This window comes from Choloepus didactylus, chromosome 5 (assembly GCF_015220235.1).
Source record: "Choloepus didactylus isolate mChoDid1 chromosome 5, mChoDid1.pri, whole genome shotgun sequence".
NCBI lineage: Eukaryota > Metazoa > Chordata > Mammalia > Pilosa > Megalonychidae > Choloepus > Choloepus didactylus.
Window position 1 is genome coordinate 166563543 of NC_051311.1, and position 19813 is coordinate 166583355.

The following is a 19813-nucleotide window of genomic DNA, read 5'->3' on the forward strand; positions in this document are numbered from 1 at the left end:
GAGGAAACTAATATACTTCATATATAATTTCAGACACAGTGAGAGTTCTGTTCTCTCTTATTCTTTTTTTTTTTTTTTAACTGTTTTATTGACACACCATACACTCCATCTTAAGTGTACAATCTATGGGTCTTGGTATAATCACATAGTTAGACATTCACCACTACAGTTAATATGAGGACCTTCTCATTTCTTCTAAAGAAAAAAAAACCCATATTCCTTATATTCTCCTGTTATTGACATTTAGCTTTGATACAGTGCCTTTTTACCATTAATGCAAGAATATTACAATGTTACCGTTAATTATAGATCTTAGGTTACAGTAATTGCTTTTTCCTATATACTACCATATTAACACCTTGTAATACGTATGTTTGGTCTAGTTTTCTTATATTTGTACAATTTACCACCTTAATTGTCCACTCTCAGCTTCATTAAGCTATACAGTCCCAGTTTTTATCCTATACCTTTCCTTCTGTGACATACACAACTCTAGACTTTCTCTTTCAACCTACTCATACTCAGTTATTTACGCTTACAGTATTGTGCTGCCATCATACAGTATTGTGCTATCGATTTCCAAACCTTTACTCTCTACCTTTTTGAACATTCTGTACTCTTTAAGCATCAGTTGCACAATTTCTGCCCTCTTTATCTCCTGATGGTCTAATTCTTGATCTTAACTGTCAGAGTTTGCTCATAATTGTTAGCTCATATTCGTGAGACCATATAATATCTGTCCTTTCATTTCTGGCTTATTTTGCTCAACATAATGTCCTCAAAGTTCATTCACATCCTTGCATGCCTTGTGACTTCTGTAGCCTCACAATATTTCATCATATATATATCCCAAAGTTCACCCTTCTGCTCATCAGTCACTGGACCCCTGGGCTGCCTCCATCCATCAACAGTAGGGAATAATACCGCCATATACATCAGTGTGTTAATGATTATGCATGTCCCTACTTTCATTTCTTTCGAGTACATACCTAGTAACATGATTGCTACATAGTATGGCAATTCTGTAGTTAGCTTCCTGAGGAACAACCACACTGCCCTCCAAATGGGCAGCACAGTTCTTCTCCCTAGCAACAGTAAGCATGTATACCTCTTTCTTCCCATTTCCTTGTCATGGATTCATCTCCTTACACCTCAAACCTGTGATCACTGTTAGAAAAGACCTGAGTCTCTTTAATCTTGGGTCTCTGTTCCTGGATAGGCTTCATCAAGTAATCTCCCACTCATATGAGTATAGGGAGAGACAGTAGTTTAAAAGTAAAGATCACTCAAGACAAGGAACAAGTTTACAATGTAAAAATTAACTGATACATTACCAAGCCTTTGAACTCACTGCCCCCACCCGTATGTGGGATCTGTCTCCCAGGGGTGTAAATCTCCCTGGCAATGTGGGATATGACTCCTGGGGATGAATCTGGACCCAACATCATGGGATTGAGAACATCTTCTTGACCAAAAAGGGGATGTGAAATGAAATGAAATTAAGTTTCAGTGCTGAGAGATTCCACATGGAGTCGAGAGGTCACTCTGGTGGGCATTCTTATGCACTATATAGATAACCCTTTTAAGGTTTTTTTTTTTTTTTAATTCAGCTTTATTGAGAGATATTCACATACCATACAGTCATCTATGGTGTACAATCAACTGTTCACAGTACCATCATAAACTTTTGCATTCATCCCCCAATCTATTTTTGAACATTTGCCTTACACCAGAAAGAATCAGAATAAGAATAAAAAATAAAAATAAAAAAGAACACCCAAAACACCCCCCCCATCCCACCCTATTTTTCATTTAGGTTTTGTCCCCATTTTTCTACTCATTCATCCATACACTGGATAAAGGGAGTGTGATCCACAAGGTTTTCACTGTCACACTGTCACCCCTTGTATGCTACATTGTTATACAATCATCTTCAGGAGTCAAGGCTACTGGGTTAGAGTTTGATAGTTTCAGGTATTTTAAATTATCAAACAATTTCTCCTAATGAAACCATTGGTTTATCTTTGGATACAGTTCTGTTTTCTGTTTTCTCAATCAAAGTATTAGGAGTGGGACCTCTAAATTTGAATCATAAAATGGTAAATTACCTTTTTAAAAGATTCTCTACCTGTTTAAAAGATTCTCTTTTTGGCTATTTGTTTTGTTTCAATAAATCCTTATACCTTACAAAACATTTGAAATAGCACACACAAATAAACTCTCAACTGTGAAGAAATTGTAAAATCAATAATCTTTATCCAGGGGTGTTTAGTAAAGTCTAAGCCAGTACAAGAAGTATTATATAAACCAGGGTAGACCTGTTGTGACTATTCTACATTTTGGTGGTTTTGTCTCTCTTCTTGCATAATTCCACCATAGCAATTGCCTTTAGTATTAGAAACCAACCTTTTTCCATTATATCACGTTCTTCAAAGAGTTATCACTTTCATCTTCTATCATTTTTTTTTATTTTGAAATAAATTCAAAGTTATAGGAACAGTTGCAAAAACAATACTAACCCCATACACAGAATTCCATCATACCCTGACCCCTTCCCCCGATAGCTCAGTCCACCAACTTTAACCTGCTGTCACATCGCTATTTCTTTCCCTCCCTCCCTCCCTGCCTATCATCCATCATCTATTGCTCTGTCTTCTGAACATATGAGAGCTAGCTGCACACATCCTTGAACAAACACTCTAATTCACACACAAACTTCCCATGAACAAGAACATTCTTTTATGCAATCCCATTAAGCGCAGCTAAGAAGTACAAGAAATTCAATGATACGAAGCTTACATTCTGTATTTCCTTTTCCTTATGTCTCAGCTGTGTCCCTTTGAGCCACCTGTCCTCTATCCTCCAATCCCATCCAAGTTCATCCTTGGCATTCAATTGTCGTCTATTTAGACTTTTTTTTTTTTTTTTTCAATTGTGGGAACATATATACAGCCTAAATTTTCCCATTCCACCCCCTCCCTAGTCTTCAATTAGTGGGATTAATCACCTTTAGAATGTTGTAATGCTCTTTCCCACCATCCATTACTAGAAATTTCCCTTCACCTAGCAACCCTACACTCCTTTCTTAACTCCCCATTGCCCCTTCCCCCATTTCTCTTAACTCAAACTCTACTTTTCCTTTCTATGGTTATATTCTCTGATAATTTCTTTGTGCTTACTGTGGGGCTTAAAATTAACCTCTTAAATCCATATCAATCTTGCTTCTCTTTGATACCACCTTCACTTCAATAGAACACATAAACTATGTTCCTATACTCCTTCATTCCCCCACCTTTATATAGCTGTCTAAAATTACATATTTTACATTGAGTTCAAAAGCACTGATTTATCATTAGAGTTTGTATATTTTATATCATGTAGGAAGTAAATAGTGGAGTTACAGTTCAAAAATTATTGACTTCTATTTGTACTCCATTGTGGTTGGAGAATGTGCTTTGAGTATCTTCAATTTTTTTTTTTTTTTTTTAATTATTTGAGGCTTGTTTTATGTCCCAGCTTATGGTCCCTTCTGGAGAAAGATCCGTGATCACTGAAGAAAAATGAGTGTCCTGGTGATTTGGGATGTAAGGTAGTATATGTGTCAGTTAAAATTCTCTGTATCTCTTTCTCCTTTCTTTATTTTTCTGTTGGTAGGACTCCCTCTAGAATCTGAAGTAGGGCAGGTCTTTTATTGGCAAAGTCTCTCAGCATTTATTTGTCTGTGAAAAATTTAAGCTCTCCCTCAAATTTCAAGGAGTTTTTTGCTGGATAAAGTATTCTTGGTTGGAAATTTTTCTCTCTCAGAATTTTTTTTTTTTAATCTTCATCTTATTGAGATATATTCACATACCACGCAGTCATACAAAACAAATCGTACATTTGCTTGTTCACAGTACCATTACATAGCATTAGCACACACCCAAAAATAACAAGAATAATAATTAAACTGAAAAAGAGCAATTGAAGTAAAAAAGAACACTGGGTACCTTTGTCTGTTTGTTTGTTTGTTTCCTTCCCCTATTTTTCTACTCATCCATCCATAAACTAGACAAAGTGGAGTGTGGTCCTTATGGCTTTCCCAATCACATTGTCACCCCTCATAAGCTACATTTTTATACAATTGTCTTTGAGATTCATTGGTTCTGGGTTATAGTTTGATAGTTTCAGGTATCCACCACCAGCTACCCCAATTCTTTAGAACATAAAAAGGGTTGTCTAAATTGTGTGTAAGAGTGCCCACCAGAGTGACCTCTCGGCTCCTTTTGCAATCTCTCTGCCACTGAAGCTTATTTCATTTCCTTTCACATCCCCCTTTTGGTCAAGAAGATGTCCTCCGTCCCACGATGCCAGGTCTACATTCCTCCCCGGGAGTCATATTCCACGTTGCCAGGGAGATTCACTCCCCTGGGTGTCTGATCCCACGTAGGGAGGAGGGCAGTGATTTCACCTTTCAAGTTGGCTTAGCTAGAGAGACAGGGCCACATCTGAGCAACAAAGAGGCATTCGGGAGGAGGCTCTTAGGCACAACCATAGGGAGGCCTAGCCTCTCCTTTGCAGCAACCGTCTTCCCAAGGGTAAAACCTATGGTAGAGGGCTCAACCCATCAAACCACCAGTCCCCTGTGTCTGTGGTCATGTTAGCAACCATCGAGGTGGGCCAGGCCAATACCCCTGCATTCTCCACAGGCTCCTCAAGGGGGCTCTACATATTTTTTTCCTTTTTTTTTTTTTTTTAACTTTTTTTTTTTAATCAACTGTATGAAAAAAAATTAAAAAAAAAAAACATACAATAAAAGAACATTTCAAAGAGACCATAACAAGGGAGTAAGAAAAAGACAACTAACCTAAGATAACTGCTTTACTTCCAACCTGTTCCTACTTTACCCCAAGAAAGTAACCTAATATAGCAACATTTCTGTGAACTTGTTCCTACTATATCCATCAGAAATTAACAGACCATAGTCATTCCTGGGCATCCCCAGAATGTTAAATAGCTTATCTGTTCTTCTTGGATTATTGTTCCCCCTTCCTTAATTGTTCTCTATTGCTAGTTCCCCTACATTCTACATTATAAACCATTTGTTTTACATTTTTCAAAGTTCACATTAGTGGTAGCATGTAATATTTCTCTTTTTGTGCCTGGCTTATTTCGCTCAGCATTATGTCTTCAAGGTTCATCCATGTTGTCATATGTTTCACGAGATCGTTCCTTCTTACTGCCGTGTAGTATTCCATCGTGTGTATATACCACATTTTATTTATCCACTCATCTGTTGAAGGACATTTGGGTTGTTTCCATCTCTTGGCAATTGTGAACAATGCTGCTATGAACACTGGCGTGCAGATATCTGTTCGTGTCACTGCTTTCCGATCTTCCGGGTATATACCGAGAAGTGCAATCGCTGGATCGAATGGTAACTCTATATCTAGTTTTCTGAGGAACTGCCAGACTGACTTCCAGAGTGGCTGAACCATTATACAGTCCCACCAACAATGAATAAGACTTCCAATTTCTCCGCAACCCCCACCAGCATTTGTAGTTTCCTGTTTGTTTAATGGCAGCCATTCTAATCGGTGTGAGATGGTATCTCATTTTGGTCTTAATTTGCATCTCTCTAAGAGCTAGTGAAGCTGAACATTTTTTCATGTGTTTCTTGGCCATTTGTATTTCCTCTTCAGAGAACTGTCTTTTCATATCTTTTGCCCATTTTATAATTGGACTGTCTGTACTATTGTCATTGAATTGTAGGATTTCTTTATATATGCAAGATATCAGTGTTTTGTCAGATACATGGTTTCCAAAAATTTTTTCCCATTGAGTTGGCTGCCTCTTTACCTTTTTGAGAAATTCCTTTGAGGTGCAGAAACTTCTAAGCTTGAGGAGTTCCCATTTATCTATTTTCTCTTTTGTTGCTTGTGCTTTGGGTGTAAAGTCTAGGAAGTGGGCACCTAATACAAGGTCTTGAAGATGTTTTCCTACATTATCTTCTAGGAGTTTTATGGTACTTTCTTTTATATTGAGATCTTTCATCCATTTTGAGTTAATTTTTGTGTAGGGTGTGAGGTAGGGGTCCTCTTTCATTCTTTTGGATATGGATATCCAACTCTCCCAGCCCCATTTGTTGAAAAGACCATTATGACTCAGTACAGTGACTTTGGGGGCCTTATCAAAGATCAATCAGCCATAGATCTGGGGGTCTATCTCCGAATTCTCAGTTCGATTCCATTGATCTATATGTCTATCTTTGTGCCAGTACCATGCTATTTTGACAACTGTGGCTTTATAATAAGCTTCAAAGTCAGGAAGTGTAAGTCCTCCCACTTCGTTTTTCTTTTTTAGAGTGTCTTTAGCAATTCAAGGCATCTTCCCTTTTCAAATAAATTTGATAACTAGCTTTTCCAAGTCTGCAAAGTAGGTTGTTGGAATTTTGATTGGGATTGTATTGAATCTGTAGATGAGTTTGGGTAGAATTGACATCTTAATGACATTTAGCCTTCCTATCCATGAACATGGACTATTTTTCCATCTTTTAAGGTCCCCTTCTATTTCTTTTAGTAGAGTTATGTAGTTTTCTTTGTATAGGTCTTTTACATCTTTGGTTAAGTTTATTCCTAGGTACTTGATTTTTTTAGTTGCTATTGAAAATGGTATCTTTTTCTTGAGTGTCTCTTCAGTTTGTTCATTTCTAGCATATAGAAACATTACTGACTTATGTGCATTAATCTTGTATCCCACTACTTTGCTAAATTTGTTTATTAGCTCTAGTAGCTGTATCGTTGATTTCTCAGGGTTTTCCAGATATAAGATCATATCATCTGCAAACAATGACAATTTTACTTCTTCTTTTCCAATTTGGATGCCTTTTATTTCTTTGTCTTCCTGGATTGCCCTGGCTAGCACTTCCAGCACAGTGTTGAATAACAGTGGTGATAGCGGGCATCCTTGTCTTGTTCCTGATCTTAGAGGGAAGGCTTTCAGTCTCTCACCATTGAGTACTATGCTGGCTGTGGGTTTTTCATATATGCTCTTTATCATGTTGAGGAAGTTTCCTTCAATTCCTACCTTTTGAAGTGTTTTTATCAAAAACTTGATACATTGTAATACATTGATTGATTTCTTATGTTGAACCATCCTCGCATGTCTGGAATGTACCCCACTTGGTCATGCTGTATGATTTTTTTAATGTGCCTTTGGATTCGATTTGCAAGTATTTTGTTGAGGATTTTTGCATGTATATTCATTAGGGAGATTGGCCAGTAGTTTTCCTTTTTGTAGCATCTTTGCCTGGTTTTGGTATTAGATTGATGTTAGCTTCATAAAATGAGTTAGGTAGTATTCCATTTTCTTCAATGTTTTGAAAGAGTTTGAATAAGATTGGTGTCAGTTCTTTCTGGAAAATTTGGTAGAATTCCCCTGTGAAGCCATCTGGCCCTGGGCATTTATTTGTGAGAAGATTTTTGATGACTGATTGGATCTCTTTGCTTGTGGTGGGTTGGTTGAGGTCTTCTATTTCTTCTCTGGTCAGTCTAGGTTGTTCATATATTTCCAGGAAATTGTCCATTTCCTCTACATTATCCAGTTTGTTGGCATACAGTTGTTCATAGTATCCTCTTATAATTTTTTTAATTTCTTCAGGATCTGCAGTTATGTCACCTTTTTCATTCATTATTTTGTTTATATGGGTCTTCTCTCATTTTGATTTTGTATGTCTAGCTAGGGGCTTGTCAATCTTGTTGATCTTCTCAAAGAACCAACTTTTGGTGATCTTTATCCTCTCTATTGTTTTTTTGTTCTCTATGTCTTTTATTTCTGCTTTAATCCTTGTTATTTCTTTTCTTGTACTTGGTTTAGGATTGGTTTGCTGTTCATTTTCTAGCTTCTTCAGTTGATCCATTAGTTCTTTGATTTTGGCACTTTCTTCCTTTTTAATATATGCGTTTAGTGCTATAAATTTCACCCTCAGTACTGCTTTTGCTGCATCCCATAGGTTTTGGTATTTTGTGTTCTCATTTTCATTCGTCTCTATTTAGCAATGTCTCTTGCTATTTCTTCTTTAACCCACTGATTGTTTAGGAGTGTGTTGTTTAACCTCCAGGTATTTGTGAATTTTCTAAGTCTCTGATGGTTATTGACTTCTAATTGTATTCCATTGTGGTCAGAGAATGTGCTTTGAATAATTTCAATCTTTTTAAATTTATTAAGGCTTGTTTTATGTCCCAGCATATGATCTATTCTGTAGAAAGTTCTGTGAGCACTAGAAAAGTTTGTGTATCCTGGTGATTTAGGATGTAATGTTCTGTATATGCCTGTTAAATTTAATTCATTTATCAGATTGTTTAGGTTTTCAATTTCCTTTTTGGTCTTCTGGTTGGTTGATCTATCTATAGGAGAGAGTGATGTGTTGAAGTCTCCCATGATTATTGTGGAAACATCAATTGCTTCGTTTTGTTTTGCCAGTGTTTCTCTCATGTATTTTGTGGCACCTTGATTGGGTGCATAGAGATTTATGATTTTTATTTCTTCTTGTTGAATTGCCCCTTTTATTAGTATGTAGTGGCCTTCTTTGTCTCTCAAAACATCCCTGCATTTAAAGTCTATTTTATCTGAGATTAATATTGCTACACCTGCTTTCTTTTGGCTGTAGCTTGCATGAAATATTTTTTTCCATCCTTTCACTTTCAGTTTCTTTGTGTCCCTGTGTCTAAGATGAGTCTCTTGTATGCAACATATTGATGGTTCATTTTTGTTGATCCATTCTGCAAATCTATATCTTTTAATTTGGGAGTTTAATCCATGTACGTTCAATGTTATAACCATGAAGGCATTTCTTGAATCAGCCATCTTATCCTTTGGTTTATGTTTTCATATATATTTTTCTCCTCTCTCTATTAATATCCTTTATTGTACCTATACCGAATCTCTTTAGTACTGAACCTTTCTCCAAGTCTCTCTGTCCTTTCTTTGTTTCTCTGTCTGTAGGGCTCCCTTTACTATCTCCAGTAGGGCAGGTCTCTTGTTAGCAAATTCTCTCAGCATTTGTTTGTCTGTGAAAAATTTAAGCTCTCCTCAAATTTGAAGGAGAGCTTTGCTGGATAAAGTATTCTTGGTTGGAAATTTTTCTCACTCAGAATTTTAAATATATCGTGCCACTGCCTTCTTGCCTCCTTGGTGGCTGCTGAGTAGTCACTACTTAGTCTTATGCTCTTTCCTTTGTATGTGGTGGATTGCTTTTCTCTTGCTGCTTTCAGAACTTGCTCCTCTTTCATGTTTGACAGTGTGATGAGAATATGTCTCAGAGTGGGTTTATTTGGATTTATTCTATTTGGAGTTCGCTGGGCATTTATGATTTGTGCATTTATGATTTGTGTTGTTTAGAAGATTTGGGAACTTTTCCCCAACAATTTCTTTGAATACTCTTCCTAGACCTTTACCCTTCTCTTCCCCTTCTGGAACACCAATGAGTCTTATATTTGGACGTTTTATATTATCTATCATATCCCTGAGGTCTGTTTCAATTTTTTTGATTTTTTTCCCCATTCTTTCTTTTGTTCTTTCATTTTCCATTCTGTTGTCCTCCAGGTCACTGATTCACTGTTCAGCTTCCTCTAGTCTTGTAGTATGAGTATCCAGAATATTTTTAATTTGGTCAACAGTTTCTTTTATTTCCATAAGATCGTCTGTTTTTTTAATTTAGTCTTGCAATTTCTTCTTTATGCTCTTCTAGGGTCTTCTTGATGTCCTTTATATCCTGTGCCATGGTCTTCTTCATGTCCTTTGTATGCTGTGCCATTGTCTTGTTGTTCATCTTTAGTTCTTTGATTAATTGCTCTAAGTCCTGCGTTTCCTCTTATCTCTTGGTTTGGGTGCTTGGGCTTGGGTTATCCATATCGTCTGTTTTTTTCATGTGCTTTAAATTTTTCTTTTGTTTTTGGCCTCTTGGCATTTGCTTAACTTGATAGGGTTCTTTTAGGATTTGTAGACCGATTAAAACCCTTATCTCTAATTTGCCAGATCTGCACCTTTGTGGAGAACTCTTTAACCAGCAGGTGGTGTCCGCGAGCCACCTATTCCCATCAAACCAGTTCTCCCCCACTTTGTCTTTGTGGTGAGAGGGGGTGTGAATCTTATGGGGTCCAATTGGTGCACCAAGCTTGTGTGTGTAGTTGGTGTTGCCCGCCCTGTATGTGTGGTGTGTGTCTGAGCGGTCAGGGAGGGAGGTGCAGCTCTAACAATCAAATCTCCCCGGTGTTCCTGGAGTTTTAAATAGTCTGGAGCTGCAATAGTCTAATCCTTCAGTTCAGTCCCACCACAGTTTGTCTCTGCGCTGACCCACAAGTCCTTAGTATTGGCGTATGGCCCCTGGGACTTGCGAGTGGGTCCCTCTTCCAAGCTGTGCACCCCCAGGTCCTCTGTTGAAGGATGACTGTGCTATGTCACAGGTGAGCCCCATCCCCTCAGGGTGGTTCTGGGCTGCAGGGCTGTATAGGGGCGTTCCCAATCTGCTGAAAGGATGGCTGAATGGGGCGTGTTAATTCACACAGCTCTGCCTTCCCAACTCTGGGACAACTAGCTGAGGATGTGGGAAAGGCGAATGTCCATGCCTGATTTTGTGGTGTGTGCTTGTGTTGTTGGAAACACTTCCCATCACACTGGGTTGTCTGGGGCAGCTCTGGGCTGTGGAGCCAGCGCCTGGCAGGAATGTTCCCTGCCCACCAGGAAGATGACTGTGAGGGGATGACCCCCTTTTCTTGGGAGGTTGTGGTCTTTAGTGAATTTTGTCAGCCACTGGACTTATTGCCTTGTGTCTCAGAGCTCTCTTAGCTCTGCTCTTGTCAGGGTCCAAATTGCAAGTCTTTGAGGATTTCTGTAATGGGCTTCTTAGAGTAATTGTTTTAGAAAAGAGAAAAAGATTAAAAAAAAAAAAAAAAAAGGAAGGGCCCCCCTTGCAGATCTAATGGGTTATTGAAATGCTAAGAGACAAGGATATAAGGGCCATTAAGGAATGATCCAGGATGCAGAGAAACTGGTTTTTCAGACAAAGAAACTCACCTTCTGGATTTGCACAGGAGCCTTACTCTGCCTGAGCTCTGCCCTTCCCAGTTCTGCGTTCACCAAAACTCCAAAAAAGTCTCTGCTTTTATTTTTGGGTCTTCCTTGCTGTTTTTTCTGTCCTATTTTCTCTCTGCTGGGCTGGCTGCTCCTGGGTTCTCCGGTGTCTGGTCTTGGTCTGTCTGTGTTTGGAGTTTGGATCAGTAGAATGAGTTTCCAATAGGAGCCGCAACTGCAGTTCTCCCTCCTCGTTCCCAGCACTGATGGACCCTCCTCCCACAGGACTGAGCCTGGCAGGGAGGGACATGGGTCCCCTGGCCATGAAAACTTACAGATTTCTCTGATCTCAGCTGTTCCATACAGTCATGAGTGTTGTATGAAGTATGCCCAAAGTCAAATTGCTCTGCAGTGTCCAGTCCATGCAGTTCCTGGCTTTCTACCTACTGCCCTGGAGGAGTAACTAAAACATACACCTGACCACTCCACCATCTTGCCCCACCCTCCCTCAACCATATACTTCTGTTGTTTTTTGATGCAGGGGATTTTTATGATTAGATTTATATGAAGGGAGCCATTGATACCTCCAAATTGATCGACTCCTTGAATTGATCTTCTGATTTCCCACATAATTAAATATATTGTGTTTCTTGGTTGACATACAAATCCATTGGGATGAGATCTAGTACTCCATGTTGAAGGATTTACATTGTTATACATCACATGTGAAAGAACTAAAATGATTTAGGTTAAGTGTATCCAGAAGGCTAGGTGAAGGTGGTTATAGCAGGGAGTTACTGAGAGTCCAGTGGACAGAGATGGATGTTGGGGAACCCACAGGTGGTGTCCTAGTACCAGATGACACATGGGTCAGGAATTCCTGTTTTGGAATCAGAGAAGGAATTAAAAGTTCCTGAATAGCAAGGGAAATTAATACACACAATTCAGTGATTTTTATGTTCTTATCTGTAACATGGAGATATTCATATCTTCATTAGTCGCTAGAGAAGCCAGGACCTCCTACATCTTGACCCTGGGAGAGAAGAGATCTCCCATCTTTTTTTTTTTGTTTTTGCAGTGCACTTCATATTCCTGTTAACTATACTGGTTTTCCTCCCAGGTGAAGTGTTTGAGATTCCTGACAAGTGAGTCTGGAAATTGTGCTCAAGGCTTGATTCTGAAGGTTTCTGTCTCCTTTCTCAGCTTCACTCACCTACTGCCCATCTGATTGTGAAGGAAGACAGTTGTCAGCTGAGCTATTGATAATGCAGTCATGGGTGAGTAGGGAATTCTTTCACTGTTGTCAGCAGGTGGGAAGATTTCTCCTATTGGCAAAAATTTTCCAAGTCCATTCGTGAGGATCAAGGATTCAAGGATCTGAGCTTCTCTTTGGTTTATCCAGCTCTAGAATAGTTATGGTAAGTTTGGGGCTCATCAATAAATATTTTGCTTCCAAAGGCTACAAAAGTTTGTTCCAGCCTCCATTAAGATAGGTATTTCTCTAAGAGATGAGAGATATTTTTCTTTTTCTCACCCAACCCATGGCCTCATTGGAGAAATAATGCACTCATGGATCATGTCACTGCTTGAAGTTTGCTTAGGCTTGCTGTGAACGTAGGTAATACAGATGAATAAGAACACAAATTAACAGGGGGGAGGGTGATATTTCAGCGAGTACAATCAATCCAGTTTTATAAGTACTGGGGTATAAGTAAGTCTGTGCATTCTTGACTGGAGCACAAGAGAAGTTTAGCAAATAAAAGAAAGTGAGGAATTGTTTTATTTTTCCAAATTTTAATTTTATTCAAGTGTTGATGGAATATATTTGTACATTTTGAAACATTCAAGAAAAGTAAACTAAAATTGTCCTTTAAACTCTTTTCCCCAATTTCCCAACTTTAATTTTTTAAATCAGCTTTTCCTCAAATTTTTGAATGGATTAAATATATAGGAAATATTCTTTACTTCCTTTAATAGGATGCATTTTATAGAACTGTGAAAATTTTTGCAGATTTGAGGAGACCAGAAGCAACAATGGGTCTTCTTTTAACCTTTAGTAGACAGAGGAGGTGAAGATATAAGGAGATGAATATATAATAGGGACATTGGAAACTGGTGTTTTAGGCCCCAGAAAATTTTGGGAGTGGGAGGTATACTACTACAGAAACAGTCAGACTAGGGCCATCTTTCAGTACAACTCTCAAGGGTCTATGACTTGTGATGGTGATCGATCTTCACTTAGCCTCACAAACAACTGAAATATGTAGAATTGAGGGAGGCAGAACTTACTAATCCAGAGCTCTGTATGAAACCAGTTTAGTTGTGTAGAATTCTATATATTGCTTCAAAGTTTCCTGCAATGTTAATGAACAGACCAGTGAATTGAATTTAGATAGAAAGTACATCACACATCAGTGCATTATGTCTGTTTAAATGCATAACATAATGTTAAACAATTTTATAAATGACACAAAGTGTGGTCATCCATATACAGGAATAATCTAACCCTAGTCATTTTTTAAAAGTGACAAATGGCTATTTCTTTCCTTATAATGTCTGTAGATTTATCGGAAATTGGTGGAAAATATCATTTTAATTATGGCATGCTCCAGAACAAGTATTATAATGAGCATCAGGAGGTCATAATTGAAACCTATTGGAGAATTTCCAGGTGTCATTTGATATTCCTTTACAATGGAGTTGTATGTATTTAAAATGTCTGTGGTTCTGTGAGTGTATCTGAAAGGAAGACAGCAATTCCATATTGAAATTGATCTTACTGGAACTCCAAACACATTTTCAGTTTTATTTACAGAGTCCATACTTCCTTAGTGCTGTCATTCTGATTATCATACTCCAGATTCAGTAAGGAATTAACCCTAATTTCTGTGATATGTTAGGAGTTAATGGCTTTCAAAGATATAGCCGTAGACTTCACCCAGGAAGAGTGGACATTGCTAGACTCGTCCCAGAGAAAGCTGTTCAGAGAAGTGATGCTGGAGAATATCAACCATCTGGTCTCAGTCGGTGAGTCTCAGAAAATTTACTATTGATATGTATCTATCAATCATTAATCCATCTATCTACTATCTATGTATGTATCTATCATATATCATCTATTTATTTCAGGACCTAAGTCGGCTTCCCCACATTGTATAATCTTTTTGTATTCTTTACATTATATTTTTGTATTTCATATTCTTAATATTCAAACTATATTATTTTATAATACCTACAACCCCCGAAATGAAATAATTTTTTCTAACATTTTCTTTTCATCTAGTTTACCCCCATAGAATTTAAACTTCTTTACCAAAATTTAATGTCTTTCTTGAAACCCAGTCTCCAATACTCTGAGTAGTGCTGGTAGGTCAACCATTAATTTTTTCAATGTATAAGTAAGTGACTAAATATTTTGAAATAATTATTCTGCTCTAAGGGGTATACGGAGGCTGCAGAAGACAATAGTAAAAACACTGCAGATATCATTTTCCTCAGAATGTAGATTGTCTTGATGGAGTTTATGCTTATTGGATTATTTTAGAAAGTAATATTCCATAACTGTGGAAACATAATTTCTCTCCCTTTACAATGCATAGGACTCTCCGATCTCTCTTTGACCTTGTTCATGGGAGCAATAGTAGAAGGTACCCACAGTAATGAGACCAAGTTCAAGAGTTATCCTTTGCTGGTGAAATATGGTCAATGTTCTGTGTTCCAACTACTTTCATCTTGCTAACCTTCAGTGCTTACCCTTTTTTTTTGTTATCTTGCAGTGGACTTGATAATGCACTATTAATACTTAACTCAAAATCCAGATATCTCTTCCTACAAATAGGAATTCAGGTCTGCAAATTGGATGTGCTTTCCCAGTTGTCACAAGGAAAGAAAGTTTGGAGAGAAGGAATAGGACTTACCCAAAACCATTGTCCAGGTGAGCTCTGGGAACCTGTGCATCTGTAGCAGAGCAGATTCATCAGTTAATGAGTAGGTCCTTGGAAATAACAACTTTAGGTTTTCTTAAGGGTGTGATAATCTCTGAAATAGAGGCAAGGATATTGGGGAAATTTTCATTATATGTGGTCATCCTATACACTTATTAAGCCCTATTCAAGTGTCTTTGACTCTGGGAAAGGGATATTCATCTACCATTGGAATGAAAAGTTTCAATAATGAGCCATGTCCTGGTCTTACTCTGGCAGGATTTTTCCCCTCTTTACCTTACCGACCTAACTTCTTTTTATTTTTCTCATATTTTAATCTTGAAAATCTTTTCTGATTGTTAATGTCCTATAATTGTTTCTTTTACCTAGAGTATAGCTTAATTTGAAATTGTTTCCCGGTCAGGTGTCAATGTTTGAAATATTCTGACAAGGATATTTTCGACTTTCCAAGGTTTTCATTCCCATAATGCTAGCCTAACAATTTATTGTGGTTTTCCCCCAATTGTAGGCAAGAAAAGTCCATGTAAAAAGCAAAAAATGACAGTTTTGCACCTTACCTGTAGGAAAGACCATTCTGACATGTCATCGGTAAGCTCTCATTTGGGTGAACCCTAATTTTCTATATCAGTACCTGAGGATTGAATAAAATTGAGAATTCAGTATAATCACCTAAGTGTAATTAATATTGGGATTGAATGCTAATCCATCAAAAATCTGTGATAGTTTGAATTTAGGAAAAATTAAACTGAGCACAAACTCTCAGCTGAGTACTTACGAAAACATGATTGCATAAACAGAGTTCATATACATAAAATTTGAAACATCATGAGGTCAAATTTGATCAGGTAGGTCTGCAATTTGAGTGTTAATATGGAGAAAATCTCCATGCATGAAGGTGAATAATGTATATATGAAACTAACATGAGGATGATTTTAATCAGAATCACTGAAGGATTAGTTGAGAATTAACATCTAAGGAAATGAAGAAATGTATGTATATAGACAAATGTTTAACTGTGTCTCTTCTCATTTCCCACAGCAGATATCTCACACTCAACAGAATTCTTTTCAGTATAATCATTTGCTGGAAGATTCCACTCTCAGATCCACAGTGACTAAGCATGCATTAATTCCCATGGGAAAGAAACCATTTTTATGGAAACCGCTTGGAAAAGTCCTTAGTGACCATTCGTCTTTTAATCAACATAAGCAGATTCACAATACAAGTAAATCATATGAATGCCATCGAAGTTCTAAAACCTGTATTGAAAGCTCTGGCCACAGACAATTCAGTGGAACTCAAATTGGAAATAAGCCATGTGAATGTACTCTATTTAGGAAAACTTTTCACCTTAGACAACATGAGAAAATTCGGACTGGAGGGAAGCTCTGTGAATGTCCTTTATGTGGAAAAGCCTTCAGTCAATCTAACCTTCAAGAGTATGAGAGAGCTCACACTGGAGAAAAACACTATGAATGCCATCTATGTGGGAAAGCCTTCAGTAATCATTCTAATCTTAAACAACATGAGATAACACACACTGGAGAAAAACGCTATGAATGCCATACATGTGGGAAAGCCTTTCATTATAGGTCTGCCCTCAGAGCACATGACAGAACTCACACTGGAGAGAAACTCCATGAATGTCATCTATGTGGAAAAGCCTTCACACAACGTTCTTATCTTAGACACCATGAGAGAACACACAGTGGTGAGAAACCTTATGCATGTCATATATGTGGGAAAGCCTTCCGTCATTGTTCTACCCTCAGACAACATGAGAGAACGCACACTGGAGAGAAACCCTATGAATGCAATACCTGTGGGAAAGTTTTTAAGTATTCTCTTTCCCTCATGCTACATGAGAGAAATCACACCGGAGAGAAACCCTATGAATGCCATACATGTGGGAAAACCTTCCCTCGTAGTTCTACCCTTAGACAACATGAGAGAATTCACACTGGAGAGAAACCCTATGAATGCAACACATGTGGGAAAGTCTTCATTCGTTCTTATTCCCTCATGCAACATGAGAGAACTCACACTGGAGAGAAACCCTATGAATGTAACACATGTGGGAAAGGCTTCATTCGTTCTTATTCCCTCATGCAACATGAGAGAACTCACACTGGAGAGAAACCCTATGAATGCTGTACATGTGGAAAAGCTTTCACCCGTTCTTCTCGCCTCAGAATACATGAGAGAACTCACACTGGAGAGAAACCCTATAAATGCCATACATGTGGAAAAGCTTTCAAATGTTCTTATGCCCTCCGAGTACATGAGAGAACTCACACAAGAGAGAAACCCTTTGAATGCTATACATGTGGAAAAGCTTTCACCCGTTCTTCTCACCTCAGAATACATGAGAGAACTCACACTGGAGAGAAACCCTATAAATGCCATACATGTGGAAAAGCTTTCAAATGTTTTTCTGCCCTCAGACTACATGAAAGATCTCACACTGGAGAGAAACCCTATGAATGCCATCTATGTGGGAAAACTTTCAGGCAGTCTGGTACTCTTAGAGAACATAAGAAAACACACTGTGGCAAGAAACCCTATGCATGCCATACCTGTGGTAAGGCCTTCAGATATACTTCTTCCCTCAGAAGACATGAGAGAACTCATACTTAAGAGTATCCCAATGAATGTCATCTGTGGGAAAAACTTCAGGCAACCTTCTCGTCTTAGAGTGCATGAGAGAACACACAATGGCAAGAAACCCTATGTTTGCCATGTGTGTTACCCTTCAGTCATTATTCTCAACTTAGACAAGATCAGAGAGTATACACAGGATAGAAACTTTACAAATGCCATATATGTGGAAAAGGCTTCATTTATTCTTCAGACCACATGGGAGAACTCACAGTGTCATGTAACCCCATGAATGTCATCTATGTGGAAAATCTTTTCTTGTAGTTCTTCCCTCAGAAAACATGAAAGAATGCACAGTGGACAAAAGCCATAAGAATGCCATCTTAATTTTTCTCTTATACAACATGAAGCTAATCAAGTTTGAGAGAAACCTTGTGAATGTCATCAATGTGGGAAAGTCTTCAATGCTTTGACCTAGATGAAATGAGAGTTCTCACACTACGTGTTTTGAATATGCAAGAGATTTGAATCATAGCTTCAAATTTTAGACACACTAGAGAACTGACATACTGAAGAAACAGTATGTTCATAATCAGTATGATACCTTTTGTTATCAGTCGTATTTCATTTAACATAATTCATACAGGAGAGAATCTGTATGAATGCCACCAATGTAGAAAAGCCCTTAGTAGATGGTCTGATGTTATATCGTATGAGAGGACTCAGAACATAAATCTAATGGAAATGAAGATTCCTAATGGACTACTCTTATATGCAAGGCAGAGAAATTACATGTGAAAAATTCTCTCTGTATTCAATGTGGGAGTGCCCTAATTTGTAATTCATCCTTTCAATAAAATAAGTGGACACCATTGGAATGAAACATTAAGTCTGTAATTACTGTGCACTATCATTTAGCAAAACACAAGCCTTGCTGTGGTTAAAAAAAAATAAAAACAAAAAAAACAATGTAGGAATGACCATGGAAATATGAAATGAGAGGGAAGAGTATTTATTAGATCCAGAAATTTCATGGTGGAAAATGTACTAATGTAAACTCATGGCAAATCACTGATTCAGTATTTAGGAATGTTGTTAGCATGAGTTATTGTGTCTCTGTGAGGGTTAGTGTTTGAGGAGATTGGGCAAATTATTGGGTATCTGGTGGCTGAGTGGAAGTGCTGTGTGTTTGGGCATAGGTGAATGTGAAGTCTGATTTGGTATTCTTGTAGGGTAAATGAATATACTTCAATGGTGGCTTCTACTGGATGCGTGATAAACATTTCTTGGGTCAATAATTACATGAAGGGTAGGAACAGAAATGTTTTCACTTCAAATCTTAGAGGGAAGAATACTTCCTCTCAGTATTATTAATCATTGGGTTAGATTGTTCTGCGTACATAGTTCACTGAGTCAAGTGGAGTTCCAGATACTTCCCGTTTCCCCTCTCTAATGGCCCATTATGAATTATTATTGAGAACCCACTGAAATAATTCATTTTAATAATCAAAGACATAATAGGCAAAGATTCTCTGCTTATCTTAACACATGTAGATGATGGGGAGTCCCTGTAAGCTGTGAAAACCAGAGACCTCTGGAAGCTGGGAGTTACTTGGTGAAGGAGATGCCAATGAATGAAAGCAATTTTGACAGAAAGAGTCTAGATTTATTTTAACTCCAGGAGGTGCAAGAAAGACACTGAAAGCAGTGTGGCCCTGAGTCTTCCGGAATCTGATAGTGGCACGTGGCCTTGGAGTCGGCAATGATTGAATGTCTTTCAGATGTGAAGACCTCGCAAAAAGTAAGAACAAAAAGCCTATGGACCCTAAATCGGTCTCCCCTAACTGCTATAACTCACTAGGCTCTTCCCCCAAGTGCTGTTGAGTTTTACAGTATTCAAAGACAGGAAGGTTTAGGATAAGTAGAACAGTGAATCAATGTGACAAAGTTAACAAAAACCCGAATATTGAGTATGCACAAACTGATTACATGACTAGTCACAGGATGTATGTAAGGAAATACTGGTCTTAACCTGAAGATGGGCATGGTTTTTAATATTATATTGAGGTATAGGTCACCTATAGCTTAAGGTTTAAGCTACAGTGCATGTCAGGTAGGCCAATTTTGGTGAGAACTAGCTTTTTCTAGTAAGGTACCTTAGGATTTGGGGTGAGTTAGTTCTGGGCTGACTCATGTTCTTTCATTAATAAACACTAAGAGGCTG

The 19813-nt window shown here is 37.9% G+C and overlaps 1 protein-coding gene across 1 annotated transcript in view; it reads left to right on the forward strand.

Moving 5' to 3' along the window:
* LOC119534675 (zinc finger protein 883-like) overlaps positions 1-18485 on the forward strand; it is a 29679-nt gene extending 11194 nt beyond the window's left edge. The window contains exons 2-6 of the mRNA XM_037837289.1: positions 12250-14073; positions 14646-14693; positions 14823-14980; positions 15499-15578; positions 16030-18485. Of these exons, the coding sequence (XP_037693217.1) occupies positions 13940-14073; positions 14646-14693; positions 14823-14980; positions 15499-15578; positions 16030-17628 (2019 nt within the window). The 5' untranslated portion in view covers positions 12250-13939 and the 3' untranslated portion in view covers positions 17629-18485. The remainder of the gene's footprint in view (positions 1-12249; positions 14074-14645; positions 14694-14822; positions 14981-15498; positions 15579-16029) is intronic.
* Positions 18486-19813: the final 1328 nt, after the last annotated feature.